Consider the following 16,023-nt stretch of genomic DNA (forward strand, 5'->3'; position numbering starts at 1 on the left):
AGAAATCTTTATTCTTAATAATTAATCAGTTGGATGCTTGTTCTAAAAGACAGAGATTCAGGTAAATAGAAGGATTGGGAAAGGGCACAAATGTATTTGTCTTTTTTACGTACAAAAGAAAATGTGTCCTTCAGAAGATTATTTTGAGTGCTATGTTTTACCAGAGCAAGCTTGTAGCCACAGGAAGGGTGGGTATTGGGCCCAAAGCAGAGTTTTGCCTTTATTACAAAGGCAATTGGACACATTGTTCAAAGTTTGGGATGGAAATGTGACACAATTAAAGGAAATTTTAGAAAGCACATTCAGGGGCCCTTGGATGGCTCAGTCGGTGAAGCCTCTGACTCTGGATTTCGGCTTAGGTCATGATCTCAGGGTCATGAGATCAAGCCCCATGTCAGCTCTGCACTGAGAGCCTGCTTGAGATTCTCTCTCTGTCTCCCTCTGCCCCTCCCTCCCACTTGCGCACGCACACACACACACACACACACTCTCTCTCTCTCTCTCAAAATAATAATAATAGTAATAATAAATAGAAAGCACATTCAGACTGATGTTGTAGAACAGACATAAATATTAACACACTAAAGAAGCTTTTTTTGGAAGTTTATTATTATTTATTTATTTTATTATGTTCAATTAGCCAACATAAAGAAGCTTTCACCAAGTCAAGGCCTCGAAGAGCAGCTAGCATGGAGGGATGTGTGGGACACATTTCCCATCTTCTAGGGGCTGACAAATCCTGGGGAGCAGAGAATGACAGAGTGAAACAGAAGGGGCCATTATATGACGAATCTGATGGAGTATGATAGTGGTCTCAGCGAGAAAAAGATCCATGAAGGGTAAAGTGCTTGAGGGAGTCATCATGGAGGCAATCAGATGCAGTTGGCACCTTGAAACAGAGTAGAATTGAGATGCATAGATTTGTATAATTGCAAGAAACAGGAAAAGCCGTAGGCAAACATTATGGAAAAATAATATGGCACAATAAATTTGGTTGTTATTTTAAGAGAAGTATACTAATATAATGGACAGTGTTAGAGAATACCAGCTTCCCCAAAGATCCGCACATACTAATTCCAGAACCTGTGGATATGTTACTTGACATAGCAAAAGGGACTTTACAGACATGATTAACACTGGGGACCTGGAGACAGGAGGATTACCTTAGATTATCTGAGTGAATCCAACATAATCACAGGAGTCCTTACAGTTGTGGAGGGTTTGAAGTCCAACACACGTCCCACTCCTTAATATAATGGATATGTAGCTTCTAGCCTATAATGATGTCCCCTGACAATTCTTCTCTTTTGTGTATGCACATGCCTTTGAATTCCAGGCCAGCCTTGTGATTGGCTTTGACCAACAGAATGTTACAGAAATAATATTTGTGGACCTCGGGTCCAAATTTTAACATGACTGTCAGTGTCAATTTCCTGCCTTGTAGAATCTAGCTTCTGTGCTGTGAGGAAGCACAGTAGCCCCTGTGGAGAAGAACTGAGGCCTTTGAGCCATAGGCCCAGCTAAACTTCCATGAACCAGAACCAATAGTCAGCTCAATGAGTGACCTCTCAGCCGTCCTAGCAGGATGGCATATTATGCAATAAAAGGTATCCAAGACAGAATTGTTTTTAAAAGGTTTCTTTGTTTGTTCATCTAATATTTTTTTTCCCCCCACAAGCATACATTCACTAAATTTGTAAGTAAATTTGTAAGTACTTTGAGGCAAGGACCTTGTCATGCTTCCATTAGTATTCCTAGAGTTCGCCCATGCTTGCACCTAAAAGTTACTAAAACTATTAAAAGAATGAGTGGATGAGTATTTAACCTGCAATCAGAAGGAAAAAATAAATAGGGTGCTAAAAAATAATTAAAATAAATTAAGTCCTCAGTTAAACTTGGAACCAGAATTGTCATTTGGGGATTTTGTCCAAACCAAACCCTAAGTATTGCCATTTAAACCAAATAATGAATACCACCTAATCTCAATTCTAGCATGTACTTGCAGGATGTCCCCATTCCCAAGGCAACTCAGTTCTCGGGTCATGCTGTCTATTCATGTGTGTTCCCGTTAGCAGCTCTAACTATACTCGGCACAGCTTGTCACACGGAGCTGCTCCAAGGGTTATGCTGACCTGGTTGGTTTTTTCACCAGGAAAAAAAAAATGGCTTGTTGTAAGACATTTTTTTTTTTTTGGAAATAAAATGCTCTGATTCTTTGGAATTAGTGTCCATCCATAGGTTTCAAACAGGAATCTCAGAAGTTTGTAATTATTGTACATTATTTCCTCAGTATAAAATCTTGGGCTCATAAGGAAAAAAAGAGGTCTACCACTGGGATTGGCGTGTCAATGAAGTCCATTGTGAAACCCCGAGTATAATATAAACCTTCCCTGAACACATAAAATTCTTGGCTTCCAAGAAGAGTCCTGTAGAAAGAGCACTGCTCTTGTCTCCAACGCATTAATGCTACTCAGAACTCTGTGTCCCAGATCAGTTTTAAAACACTGATTCCAAAGAAAGTTGACATGGTTCACATTTTTTAAATTAAAGAGCAATTTTTCCTCTTTGTATAGTTGACACGAGTATTGTAGTACTGTCTTACTAATAGTGCATAATCCTAGTGCATAAATAGTTGGCTTTATAAAAAATCTTCGGATCAGGGTGGAAATGCAAAGACTGGAAACATCTGAACTGCCCATCTGAACTGGGCTGTCAAACTACTCAGATGCAGAGAACAACATTTATCTGACACCTGAGAAAAGTATCAGGTTGGTCGCTCAGGCTCTAAGAATAAACGTGACTGGGGCCAGGCTCGTGACTCTGGCTAATTCCCCCAGTGAAAGGGCAGCAGCCTGGTCTCCCAGCTCCACCGCTTGCAAAGTGTCTGGAGGACATAGAACTGGCGATCAGCACACATTCGCTGGTAGGTGCCCACAAGGAGCATTGCAGAAAATCCCAAGAAACAAAGAAAACCAAGGTTGGTTATGGTTTTCTCTGTCCCCTCATTCCCGTAGCCCCTCGGAGTGATCTTCAGAAACCTACATGTAGGCAGGTTTCAGTCAATAGGGAAAATAAAATCAAGGGATAAACAAAGAATCCAATGAGGAAATTCACCTGAGAACCTAGTACCACATGCATTTTGTGTGACAAAATGAATATGAGACTTTTAGCTCTTTGAAAGGAGGGCGCCTATCTTACCCATCTCCGTGTCCCCCGACCCCTCACAGCTACAGAAGCGCTCAGCACTCAGAATCAATGATAAAACAAGAGTTGTAAGCAGAAGGAAGTCTCATGCCCTAGATTCCCAAGGATACGACACTAAAAGACACTTCAAATACAGAGACAAAATTGAAAAGCAGTACCCGTGACATGATTGTGGTTCTTTATCAGGGTTGTGTGACCATGATGTGAAGACAGGAATGAGCAGATATGTGGGACGTGGAACTCTAAGAAGGCAATGGGTGATGAAAATGGTGTGGAACTGTAGACTCAGATAAACTCTTCCGTGTTTCCTTGACTATTATAATATTTTATCTCCCGTATTCAGTGTCCCCTTCGTGGAATGAAAGAGTTAAACTTCTTTGCTGTGAAACAATGTCCAAAAAAAAAAAAAAAACCCAAGGATTCTAAGGAAGGGACTTTTCATTTGATTTCTCCAGAAATGTACCCTAAGATAAGAATTTGCACATAAGGTGTTTATTTGGAAGGTGATCCCAGGAGCTGTGGCCTGGGAATGGAGAAGTGAGACGGGGAAGTGAATTAAGTCCAGAAAATGTGTGTTATCAAGAAAATTACCTCTGGGAGCAGTTTGAGATAAATGCCCCTGGGAATCTCAGAAACAGTAAGCAACAGTGGTTTTCAAACTTTTTAACCACAGTACAGCATTGCTATCTTAGCAATTATTGAAGACCGCAAGGAGCAATTGCTTACATGGGTTGTATCTAAAAATATTTATTATATTAGGAATCAAAACTGAGAAAAAATTTAGACATTTATTTGTTAATTTAAAAAGAAGAGTAAACTTATTACATGTGAACCAAATGGCAAATATTTTATGAAAAGCCATTATATTTTCCAATTCGAAAACGTGATGTGAGAAGGATGAGATTATGTTACATAATTTTTACAAATCTCTTCAATATCTGGTTTAATAGAAAACAAGCAGATTCTCATATGTGCTTCTGCATTCAATCTGTTGCTGTAAGTTTTTGGTTGGAATACTTCTGCCCTTAACCAGATATGTCATTGGAAAAGAATATTTTAATTATGTATATAATTGTGTATATTCTCAGATAATTATGTATATTCTTTTTTGACATTGCACAAAATCTTGACAACTGATCATTTCTTAAAGGTTGGTTTCAATGAGAAATCTAAAATCACATCTGTGAACTTTTATACTCTATTTCATTAAAATCCATTTTTAATCCTGCACTTTGAACAAATCTTTTACTCATATTTGATTTTGATCATGTATTGGTCATATGAAAATTAATGGTTCACTGAGTTAGTCATTCTCAATGCTAACGTATTTCATTATATGACTTCAAAAATTCACACCCACCCTTACCTCCATTTGTGTCATCAGAAAACCAGTTAAGCATTGGGAAGTCATCACGCTCACAGCGGTGGATATAAGTTTTCAAAAATTCTAATTTTCTCCTGAAACCTCTGATTTTATTGGCAACAAATACTGTCAGTGGTTTCTTTAAAGTGACAGCCTATTTCATTCATTTTTGAAAAATGTCCACCAAGTACCCAAGTCTGATAAGCATAGTTTCTTCTTTCAACGCAATCACACAAGTCCGTTTCTTTGAAATAACCGCCATACTTCAGGATGGAGCAAAATTGCTGCATATGTGGTCTTCATTTTATCACATAGAGATTAAAAGGACTTACCTTCAAGGGTCAGTATTTAGTAAAATGTAGCTATTATTATTAATTGTTTACTTGTTTCATCTAGGACATTTTATTTATTTTTTAAAGGTCTATTTATTTATTTTTAGAGAGAGAGAATGAGCACGAGAGAGGGGAGAGGCAGAGGGAGAAAAATCTCCAGCAGACTCCCCGCTGAGCACGGAGCCCGATGCATGGCTCAGTGTCATGACCCTGAGATCAGGACCTGAGCCGAAACCGAGAGTCAGACACTTAACTGACTGAGCCACCCAGGCACCCCCAGGACATTTTAAGTGAAACTGGCTCTTTTCCTTCATCAGTAGAAGATGGTGAAGAATGCAGTGACTGCTAGTGTAGCTAGTACTCCTAGTATAACGGTGTCACTGCCTGATTCATGTGAAGGCAAATTTCCCACCATTGTTCTTACACTGTGAACGCAAAGGTCAACACAGTGAAAAAGGCAAATAACGCTCAAACGATGATGACAATAGTTTCTTGAGGGTGTCTCCAGACACCCTCGGGCCACACTTTGAGTACATAGGTATCAGAATTCTCCCGTCAGAGGGGCAAGCCAGCTGGAAATTTGTAGGTTGGGGGCTGCTCTCCGGAGGGGCATGGACTCCCCAGCACGGCTTGCCCACTGTGCCCACAGATGGAGTAGGCTTCAGCAACCAGTGGAAGCCCTCAGGAAAAGACAGGCACATACCGGAAGCTGGAAAGGAGGAGGGCGTGTACTGAAAGAGGAGGGACCAAGGGGTAATGGGTGGGTAGCAAGGGAGTCAACTAAAGTCACAGAACCAGGTCGGGCTGGGTGAGTGGCAGCAGCGTCCCTTGCTCTTCTCCCTCCCTCCTCAAGGACAGCACTTCCACTCTGTTCCCTATGTTGAGTTTCCATGGAACAGTTGCTCCAAGAAAGGGTTTCACCATTAAGGAAAAAACACGGAATTAGAGCTACTGATTCAGAAGATCTTGAAACTCCCTTCTAGCCCTAACAATGTCCTGATTATGTTATTAATTATTAGGAAATCCCTAAGTGGCATCCTAATGATGTAATCAAAAGAAGGCAAGATAAATAAATTAATTAATTAATTAATTAATTAATTATATGGCAACCTGTTTCAGGCTAGATCTTGCTAATCTGGATCTAGCTGATCTGTGCAGGTCCACTGAGTGAATGTGTTGTTTTCAATAAATACAGTGAGGTACTGTAATATGTTTTTTTTTCTTATGATTTTAATACTGTTTTCTTTCCTCTAAGTTACTTTTTTGCAAGAATGCAATACGCAATACATATAGCATAAGGATATGTGCAAATCAATGGTTTACATTACAGGTAAGGCTTCTGCTCAACAGGAGGCTATTAGTAGTTAGGTTTTGAGGGAATAAAAATTTATATGCAGATTTTCAACTGCACAGGGGTTGGCACCCCTAACGCCTGCATTGTCCAAGGGTCAACTCTACTTCCCAATTGCCCTTTTTCTCCTCCATCAACTCTTGCTTCACATCCTGTTTGCAGCTTGGCAGAGGAGCCTTTTGTACATGAAATCCCCTGGAGTCGTTTAAAGCAGTCACCGGTTCTGCCTGTCGACCAGAAAGACAGGAAACCTTTTGCTGGCCTCTTGAAGAGGCTAGCAGGGGAGGAACATTGAAATTAGTTTTGATGGCCTTTCCATACAAATCATGTCTATAGTAGGGGCACCTGGGTGGCTCGGTTGTTAAGCGTCTGCCTTCGGCTCAGGTCGGGATCCCGGGGTCCTGGGATCGAGCCCCGCATCGGGCTCCCTGCTAGGCAGGAAGCCTGCTTCTCCCTCTCCCACTCCCCCTGCTTGCGTTCCCTCTCTCGCTGTCTCTCTCTCTGTGTCAAATAAATAAATAAAATCTTAAAAAAAAAAAAAAAATCATGTCTATAGTAGATGGTTCCATGCTCCACTGGGAAGATCCCCAAACCCTCGATCCAAAAAATTGAAAGTGGCCCAGGACGAGCAGTGCTTCCAGGTACCAGGCTGAATCAGATGCAAATTTTCCTGGAAGAAAAACACCTTTCTGCCAGGTCTCCAAGAGTTTGGGGAAGAGGAGAGATCATTAAAGTAAGGGAGCAACACAGGTTCTTTCTATATGTGTTCTAATGCTTTGTCGTGGAGCGGACAGATAACCTAACAATCAGACTTAAAAATTAATGGTCATTTATTGGCTCTTATAAATGGAGGGTCAGTGCAAAGAGTGTTTCAGGTGAGGTTTGACTTGGTGCTTCACTTCCGTCACCAAGTCACAGGATTTCTTTCCTATCTGTGTTTGCATGGAGTCAGCATATTCCGAAATCTACTAAAGGTTAAGTTTCTTTGTGCTTACCATATGTCTGCCTCTAGCAAACCGGGCTTCCCCACATCCCTGTTCACATACATGAAGATAGAAGACCTCCCTTTTTTCCACCACTAAACAAAACCCTGGGCTTCATTTAGGCCATGAACCAACTTAGGTTTCCTGCCTACTCCTGAACCAATTACAGTAACCAGGGCTGGACCCATAGGCCAATCAGAGTTTATGGTTCTAGAAGCGGGGTCAATTGCATATAAACCCCATAGCTGCTCTACAAAGGGGGAAAGTAGCTCGGAGTCCAGTAAAGCATGTGAGTATATACACCCTACGTCCTCAAGGTCTGAAGTAAGTTCACATCTTAAAAGTACTGCTCCTTCAGAAAAGAGCTCCCCATGGTACAATCACCTTCCTCTCAGATTATACAGATAATGGAATTTGGTTTTTTTTAGACACAGCAGTCCGTCTTACTGTAACAATGTAAAATCTCTCCAGCCATAAATCTAAGCCAACAGTCAACAGCAGGAGGAACCAGATGTCCCAGGCTGGTTTGCTCAGAGGTTGAGGGAACCAGCAACTTGTCTTTGGGAGAGGAAAGGAGACATGTGGGCAGAGACTGAGAGAGAGCTAGATCAGAATCCTACTGTTACTTCTCCCACAGAGATGTTGATAATAATCTATTTTAAAGTAAATGCTAATATACCATAACTAATGAATACTCCACACTATATACACACCTCCTCCCATTCCTTGACACCTCAGTTATGTGGCCACTACTTCAGGGATGAAGAGGACTTCTGAATTGGGTGAGATAATCTTTCTGTTACTGGGCAGATAGGAGATGAAAAGATAAATTTGGTATAATTATAGAAAATGATGTCAGAGTTACATTTCTTGAACCCCTGAAATTGAATGTCATACCCATGACTGTAGTCAGGTGGTCCTCTGCCCTGTCTTTTCTTTTTTAGTAAAAAACCTAAAATGTGAAATTTACCTTCTTAAAAATATTAAGTGTACAGTATTGCTAACTATATGCACATTGTTCTACAATAGATATGTACAACTTTTTCATCTTGCATGATGATCAAAACTCTATACCCATTGAACAACAACTCCCCATTTCCCCCTGTCCCTTGCCTTGGCAGCCACCACTCTACTTTGTGCTTTGATGAGTTTTGCTATTTTAGATATCTTACGTAAATGAAATCATACAGTATTTGTGCTCTGTGGCTGGTTTATTTCACTTAGCATGATGTCCTCAAGTTTCATCCATATTGTAACACGCGATGGAAGTTCCCTCTTTTTTATGGCTGAATAATATTCCATTGTAAGTATACGTTTGATTGTTTCCACCTCTTCGCTTTTGTGAATAATGCTGCAATGAACATGGGCTCAAGTATCTCTTTATTCTTTGGGGTAAATACCCAGAAGTGGAATTGCTGGAACATATGGTAGTTCTATCTTTAATTTTTTGAGGAACCTCCATGTTGTTTTCCATAGTGGCTGCATTTACATTTCCACCAATGTTGCATTAGAGTTTTAATTTCCCCATATCTTCATCAGTGCTTGTTATTTTCTTTTTTTTTTTTTATGTTTGGTTTTTCTTTGTTTTGTTTTTATAATGCCCATCCTAACAAGTATGAAGTGATGATATATCATTGTGTTTTGATTTGCATTTCCTTGATGATTTGTGATGTTGAACATTTTTCATATACCTATTAGCCATTTGTACATTTTTGATGAAATGTCTATTCAAGTCATTTGCCCATTTTTTAAAAAGTTTTATTTATTTGTTTTAGAGAGAGAGAGCATGAGCAGGGGGAGGAGCAGAGGGAGAGGGACAAGCAGACTCCACACTGAGTGTGGAGCTTGAAGTGGGGCTTGATCCCACGACCCTGAGATCATGACCTGAGTCGACTGAAACCAAGAGTCAGATGCTTAACTGACTGAGCCACCCAGGAGCGCCTTGCGCATTTGTTTAAATCAAGTTAGTTGTTTTTGTTTTATTTTTGTTTTTTGTTTTTTCTCTATTGAGTTGTAGAAGCTCTTTATGTATTTCAGGTACTAAGCCCTTATCAGATGTATGGTTTACAAATATATCCTCCCATTCTGTAGGTTGTCTTTTTACTCTGTTGATTCTTTCCTTTGCTGTTCAGAAGTCTTTAGTTTGATATAGTTCCCCTTGTTTATTTTTTTGCCTTTTTTTTTTGGTCTGTGCTTTTGATGTCATATTCAACAAATCATTGCCAAGAGCAGTGTTAGGAAGATTTTTCCCTTACATTTTCTTCTAGGAGTTTTATAGGTCTTATGTTTAAGTCTTTAACCTATTCTGAGTTGATTTTTGAGTATGGTTTAAGATAAGACCTAATTTCATCCTATGCATGTGGATATCCAGTTTTCCCAGCAGCGTTGTTGGAGACTATTCTTTTTACATTATGTATTCTTGGGATCCTTATCAAAGATCATTTGACCTTATATGTGTGGATTTATTTCTGGGTTCTCTATTCTGTTCCATTGGCCTACATGCCTGTTTCTACACCAATATCATACTGTTTTAATTACTCTAGCTCTGCAATGTGCTATGAAGTTAGGAAGTATGAGATTTCCAGCTTTGTTCTTTCTCAAGATTGTTTTGGCTCTGAGAGGTTCTTCGTGGTGCCATATGAATGTTAGGATTGTTTCCTTTTTTATCTGAAAACAAATGCGTCTTGAAAAGGATTATATTTTGAATCTCTAGGTAGTTTTGGGTAGTGTGGACATTTTAACAACATTAAGTCTTCCAATCCATGAGCACAGGATGTCTTCCTTTGTGCCTTCAATTTCTTTTAGCATTATTTTATAGTTTTCAGGATTGTACAAGTCTTTCACTTCCTTAATTAAGTTTATCCCTAAGTATTTTATTCTTTTTGATGCTATTTTAAGTGGAATAATTTTCTTAATTTTCTGTTCAGATTGTTTGTTTGCCCCATTTTATAGAATGTTCTCCCTAGTCCCGGGAAAGGGAGACATCCACAGCATCTTTCTTAGAATCCTATGCTTGAAGTGACTTGAAGATGCAACTTTCACCAGGTGAGAAACCTGACTAGTCTTCATTTCTGTGCTCTTCAAAATGCTCTCATATCAGAAAGGTCTTCCTAGTGTCCTAACCTCTTTATTTAGCAAGTCCTCTGGGAAAACCAATCATTGGCATCTATGTGGAAGGGGCAGGGCTTGAGGACTTTATAAGGTGACCCCTCTAGTTTTTCACTACTCAGTCTTTGGTTCATTCTTTTTCATTGTGGGAACTTCATTCTGAGGACTTGTAGAACTTATTTTCTTCTAAGTTGTGCATCTGAAACAAATAGTAATGAAAGGTGTCCCAGTTTGCTACAGCCACTAAGCCTTGTCCCTGTGGTCTCTAGGTTTCTTTGAGGTGCATAGCAAATTCCACTCCTCCCTGAAAGATTACAGCTGATGGTCCTTCCCCCCTCCCCGACTTATCATGGGACCTGACTCTTGGAAGGTTGGACGGGGCTTTGAGCTGTCTAACTTGATCATTCAGGGCTGCTGGCCTCAGTGTTACTCAGCCTCCACAAGGGATTCAGGCCTAGAAACGCTGCCTTGTCAGGAGCAAGAGCTGAAGGGTCCCTGAGGAAGGTGAGGGAATGTCTGCCAACCTGTCAGCTGCCTGGGAAGAGGGGGCAGAGCTCCCTGCACCAGCTCTGAAAGCGCTGGGGGCTGTGGGCAGGGAAGCTGTCAGTGCTCTGGCTAGAAACTACAGTTCAGAAAGTCACAGAAGGGCACATCCTGCAGGCACAACCCTGGGCCTTTCTAGAAAAGAATCAGCCTCAGGCCCAGAACTGTTATGACCCTTTTCCCTCAACAACCAAACTGCTGGCTTCGAGTGATTCAGGAAGACACCAAAATGTATCAACCCTCCTTACTTTTTCTTTACTTAAAAGCACCCATAATGACAACAAACAAAAAATGCTCTAATTTCTTTTTTCAAAATGAGAATACAATCCGCATACAAATTTAGAAATATAACAAAGCAAATAATAATCATCACAACAGCAATAATATTATTAGTCATGAGGACAATAGTAATGATAACAACAGTAGTAATAATAGTAATAATTAAAAATTAAGTAGCTGCAGTCCCATCACTCAAAATCCTATCATCCAACAATAAACACTAGTGATATTTTGGTAGATTGTCTGCCCAGCCTTTCTTTTCCCCTTTACATTTTGCATATATGTGGGACCATAAAATTGTTTTATAACCAGCTTTTTTTTTTACGTAGTAATATCCAGCAAACATCTACCCAAGGCGTTAGTCTTCTGGCAACATCATTTTAGCCACCTGTTAATTCCTTACTCAATGAAATGAGTTTATTTCCTTCTCAAATGATTTAAACTCCCTAAGCTTCAGTTTTCTTGTCTGTGTACTAGGCAGACTTATTGCAGACATTTGGGAGACTCATTAAAATCAGCAACAGAGCCCCTGCCATAATCACCACTGAGGGCATATAACTTCTTGTTGTTCCTTCCACTTCCATCACTTATACTACTCCTAGAGTGTATGTGACCATTCCCAACGTTGCATTTTCAAGTCATCTCCTTCTGTTTTATGGCTATTGTATTAGTACAAATTGGTCATTGTTTTCTAAGACTAAATAACCAAAAGTAAACTTACAGGATCAAGATTTTTAGGATTAAAGATTGTGATTGAAAAAATTTTATGTTTATTGTTCAATAAACATGGTCTGAACACCTCCATGAATAAGGTACTGTATGAGGTGCCAGAGTTATATGTGGCAGACAGAGGACATGGCTACTCCATGCCCATGTACAAGGGACTTAATGGGGACACAAATGGATATGAAAAACATATTGGCTTTTAGAACTATCCCTTCATGTACAAAGAAGAAGAAAGACAAGAAGAAGAAGAAGGAGAAGGGAGAAAGATGAAGATGAAAAAGAAGAAGAAGAAGAAGAAAGAAGAAAAGGAAGGAGAAAGAGAAAGGGAAGAAGAAGGGCAGGAGGAGGAGGAGAAAAAGAAGGTCAAGGACAAGGACTAGAAGAAGAAAGCAGTAACCAAAATATACTTTTTACAATAATACAAGGGAGACTTGGCTGTTGATGTTGAGCTGCCAAGATAAGTTGATAGAAAAGGAAGAAAATGTACACTTGACTTGTGCACATTAGTGTGAGCATCTGAGCATGAAGTGCCACTCTATCAAATACAAACTATTTCATTTCAGGTTTCACTGATCTCTATGTCTGCACAGACATAATGTGAAGGGGGAGGGGAGAGGCAAGCCCAGATTCCTTGAGTGGTGTGGGGTTCCATAATACAGTTAGGAGTCATTATGAGAGAATAGATATCAAAATCAATTAGATGTAAATCCTGTCCTTAAATTATAGCATTTAACAAACTGATAAGAAAAAGACAAAAATAGTTAAGGAACTCTCACCGAGGTGCTATCCTTATTGAGTATAGAGAGGAATCCCTTCCATCCAGAAGGGTATGGGAAGGCTTAACCGCATTTGAGTCTCAGAGTATGAATAGAATTTGAATTTGGGTAGGTGAGGGCAGTGTGCTCCAGGCCAAGGGAACTGAATGAGAACAGGAAAAGGAAACTAAATCGTGGTGGCATGTATGGTAAGCAGTAAACAGTTCAGTTTGGCCAAACTGGAGAGGACAGACAACAGCTACTCTTTACTGAGCTCTCACAGTGTGACAACCACTGGGTGGAGGGCTTGATACATTATCTTGTTTGAACTCTACAACTCTGTGATAGATCATTGCATGCTCATTTTACAGATTGAGACAATAGAAACCCACTGAAGGTTTTAGGCAAGAAAACCTGCCTGTTTGGAGCTGAGGTCCTGGAAGATTAATCCGGCATCTGTGTACAGGATGGGGTGTAATGGAGGAAAGTGGAAATGGAGACTGTCTCCATTGTGAAGGCCGTGATGATAGTCCAAATGGCAACTGATGAAAATCTGATGTGTAAAACTATAATGGGGAAGAGAGCATAAATGTCAGTGTGCTGTAGAGATCCAATCTAGAGGACTAGTAAGCTGATTGCATGTGAAAGGTAAGAAAAAAATGAGGCTGAATTTGCAACCCTGAATGACTGCAGAGATGGTGGTGCCATTGATTGAGGAAGAATAGGATGACTTTAGAGGAGTGATGATGGATTTGTTTTGGAACATACTAGGTTCACAGAACAGCCAGTGGTCAATCGCCAGCAGTTGGTGGGAAATGGGAGGCTAGAACCCAAGAGACAGAAATTTGGGAGCAGAGATGTTATAAGACTTGATAATAGGCTAGAAGCTGGATGTGCATCAAAAAATGGCCACTCCATAAATCTGCATCACAGAGACCCCACAGGAGGATGAAAATCCCCGATTCTGGAGTTCCAGGACTATTTAAAATGTATTATCATTTAGCCCTTTAGCTCAAAATTATGTTTGGTGAAGTTTAAGCAAGAATAGTTTCATCATATTCATTATACTTCGGGGGAAAACTTTTATTTCAGAGCAATGATGTGTGTTGTGTGTTGTGTGTGTGTGTGTGTGTGTGTGTGTGTGCCAACATCTCACTGAACTCCCCTAGGACCCAGCCCTAAACCCAGCATATGTCAGTGTTATTGAAAACAGAAGAAAATACAGTTGACCCCTGAACCATGTGGGTTTGAACTGGGCAGGTCTGCTTAAACAGAGATTTTTTTTTTCAACAAATGTATGTACAGTGCTCTAAATGTATTTTCTCTTCCTTATAATTTTCTTTCTTTCTTTTTTTTTTTTTAAGATTTTATTCATTTATTTGACAGAGAGAGACACAGCGAGAGAGGGAACACAAGCAGGGGGAGTGGGAGAGGGAGAAGCAGGCTTCCCACAGAGCAGGGAGCCCGATGTGGGACTCGATCCCAGGACCCCGGGATCATGACCCGAGCCGAAGGCAGTCGCTTAACCAACTGAGCCACCCAGGCGCCCCTCTTCCTTATAATTTTCTTAATACCACTGCTTTTCTTTAGCTTACTTCATTGTAAGAGTACAGTATATAATACAGATAACATACAAAATATGTGTTCATTAACTATTTATGTTATCGGTAAAGCATCTGGTCAACAGTAGCCTATTAGTAGTTAAGTTTGGGGGCAGTCAAGAGTTATATTCAGATTTTTGACTGCCCAGGTGGTCAATGCCCTGAATTCCATATTGTCCAAGGGCCAACTGTGTAAGAGCCTATGTGTGAAATCATTTAGGACAGACACCTCAGCCATGGTTGAGTTGAGTAAGCCTCAGATTGGCTAACTTGTGAAGATTTTCTTCTTATGTGGTGGGAATTCCTAATGGGAAGCTCAAGAAATAAAGTTTAGTGTATGTACAGATGTTTCTACCCAGTGTGTGTGTGTGCATGTGTGTATGTTTGGTTTTTCCTAACAACAAAATAGAATAAAAGCAGATTTTGTGATGTGTCCTTCAAATTTGGATAGCTGGTAGCATTTCTCCCCCCAAAATCCCTAGAGTAAATGACTTCCTTTTAAATCTGAAGCATAAATCATAACTGTGCTCTCTCTCTGGGGCTTCTGCTTTTTGTCAAATTAACAGCTTTCAAAAGAAACACATATTTTCAGCTGACCTGCAGTTGGACCTAACATTTCTTCCCCAAGCTGTTCTCAGACATTTAAGTCCTGGTAGAGAGAGGACACACTTTCAGAATGTGCCTGGGTGGCCCAGGTCCCCTCCCGGCCTCACCAGTTTAATCCATCTGCCTTCCAGGGGCCGCTTTTGGCTAATGAATCCTTAGCTCCAAGTTTTCCCTCCTTCTAATGAGTGCTAATAAAATGCATTTAACTCCACTAATGCCACGAAAACGCAGCGTTATTTCATTGTATCTACTTAATAAGAACCTTGTTTAATATCAAATTACCACCTGCTCAGCCAAAGCATATGCCGGGGGAAGCCGGGCTGTGAGGAGGGGATATCAAGTGCTATAATTTGGACATTCCTCCTACTCTGCCCTGCAGTCCTACGTGATTGCTTAATTCATTTAGCCGAGCTAGTCTGATCCTTCTGCCAACTGTTTTGTAAAATTTACTGCAATGCTAGGCAACCGGTCCCACCACACAAGCTAGAAATATAGGATTGCTTTTCCTGGGACCAAGCTATTAACAGTTGTTTGGGGAGAGGCAACAGGCAATGGAGCAGATACTGTTACAAAAAGGAAGAAATTTTGGATGTGCCTCATCTTATAAAATAGTTACAGCAAAACCAGTTTGTATTAATCAGATCTTTTCCCCCCCTAATTGTTTAAGGTCTAGTTTCAGAAGCAACGCATAGTTGTTTCAGATTTATCTTCAATGAGCAGTGATGTCTCGTCTCCTATTTATCTTGGCTCTCAACTCCTCTGCCTTCTTTGGAACCAGCTCCTCACTCAAGTAACTGTCAGTGACAAATATCTATTGAAAGCTTTCCATTTAAAGAAAAGAATCATTTTTAGGGTGCCTGGGTGGCTCAGTTGGTTGAGCGTCTGCCTTCGGCTCAGGTCATGATCTCAGGGTCCTGGGATCAAGCCCTGTGTCGGGCTCCCTACTCAGTGAAGAGTCTGCTTCTCCCTCTCCCGCTCCCCCTGCTTGTGCTCTCTCTCTCTCTGTCAAATAAATTTTAAAAAAATCCTTAAAAAAAGAAATGAATCATTTTGTAATTTGAATTGGTTAATTTTAAAGTTTCATGTCTATTAGGCTTTCTTATAGTGAAGCACACCTCTGGTCTCATTACCTGTAGAACCTTCATTCTCAATCCCCCCCCCCCACCCCCATC

General features: G+C 40.3%; 1 protein-coding gene across 2 annotated transcripts in view; it reads right to left on the reverse strand.

The window, feature by feature from the left end:
* Positions 1-636: 636 nt before the first annotated feature.
* The window catches only part of LOC145722073 (uncharacterized), a 141,531-nt gene continuing 126,144 nt past the window's right edge, over positions 637-16,023 (reverse strand). For both annotated transcript variants that reach the window (XR_014146105.1, XM_081823150.1), the window contains one exon: positions 637-889. Coding sequence is in view for 1 of the 2 variants with exons in the window: in XM_081823150.1 (XP_081679276.1) it covers positions 815-889 (75 nt within the window). In the remaining variant the exon portion in view is untranslated. The remainder of the gene's footprint in view (positions 890-16,023) is intronic.

This window comes from Leptonychotes weddellii, chromosome 6, assembly GCF_054177405.1.
Source record: "Leptonychotes weddellii isolate Sample4059 chromosome 6, ASM5417740v2, whole genome shotgun sequence".
NCBI classification, from domain to species: Eukaryota; Metazoa; Chordata; class Mammalia; order Carnivora; family Phocidae; genus Leptonychotes; species Leptonychotes weddellii.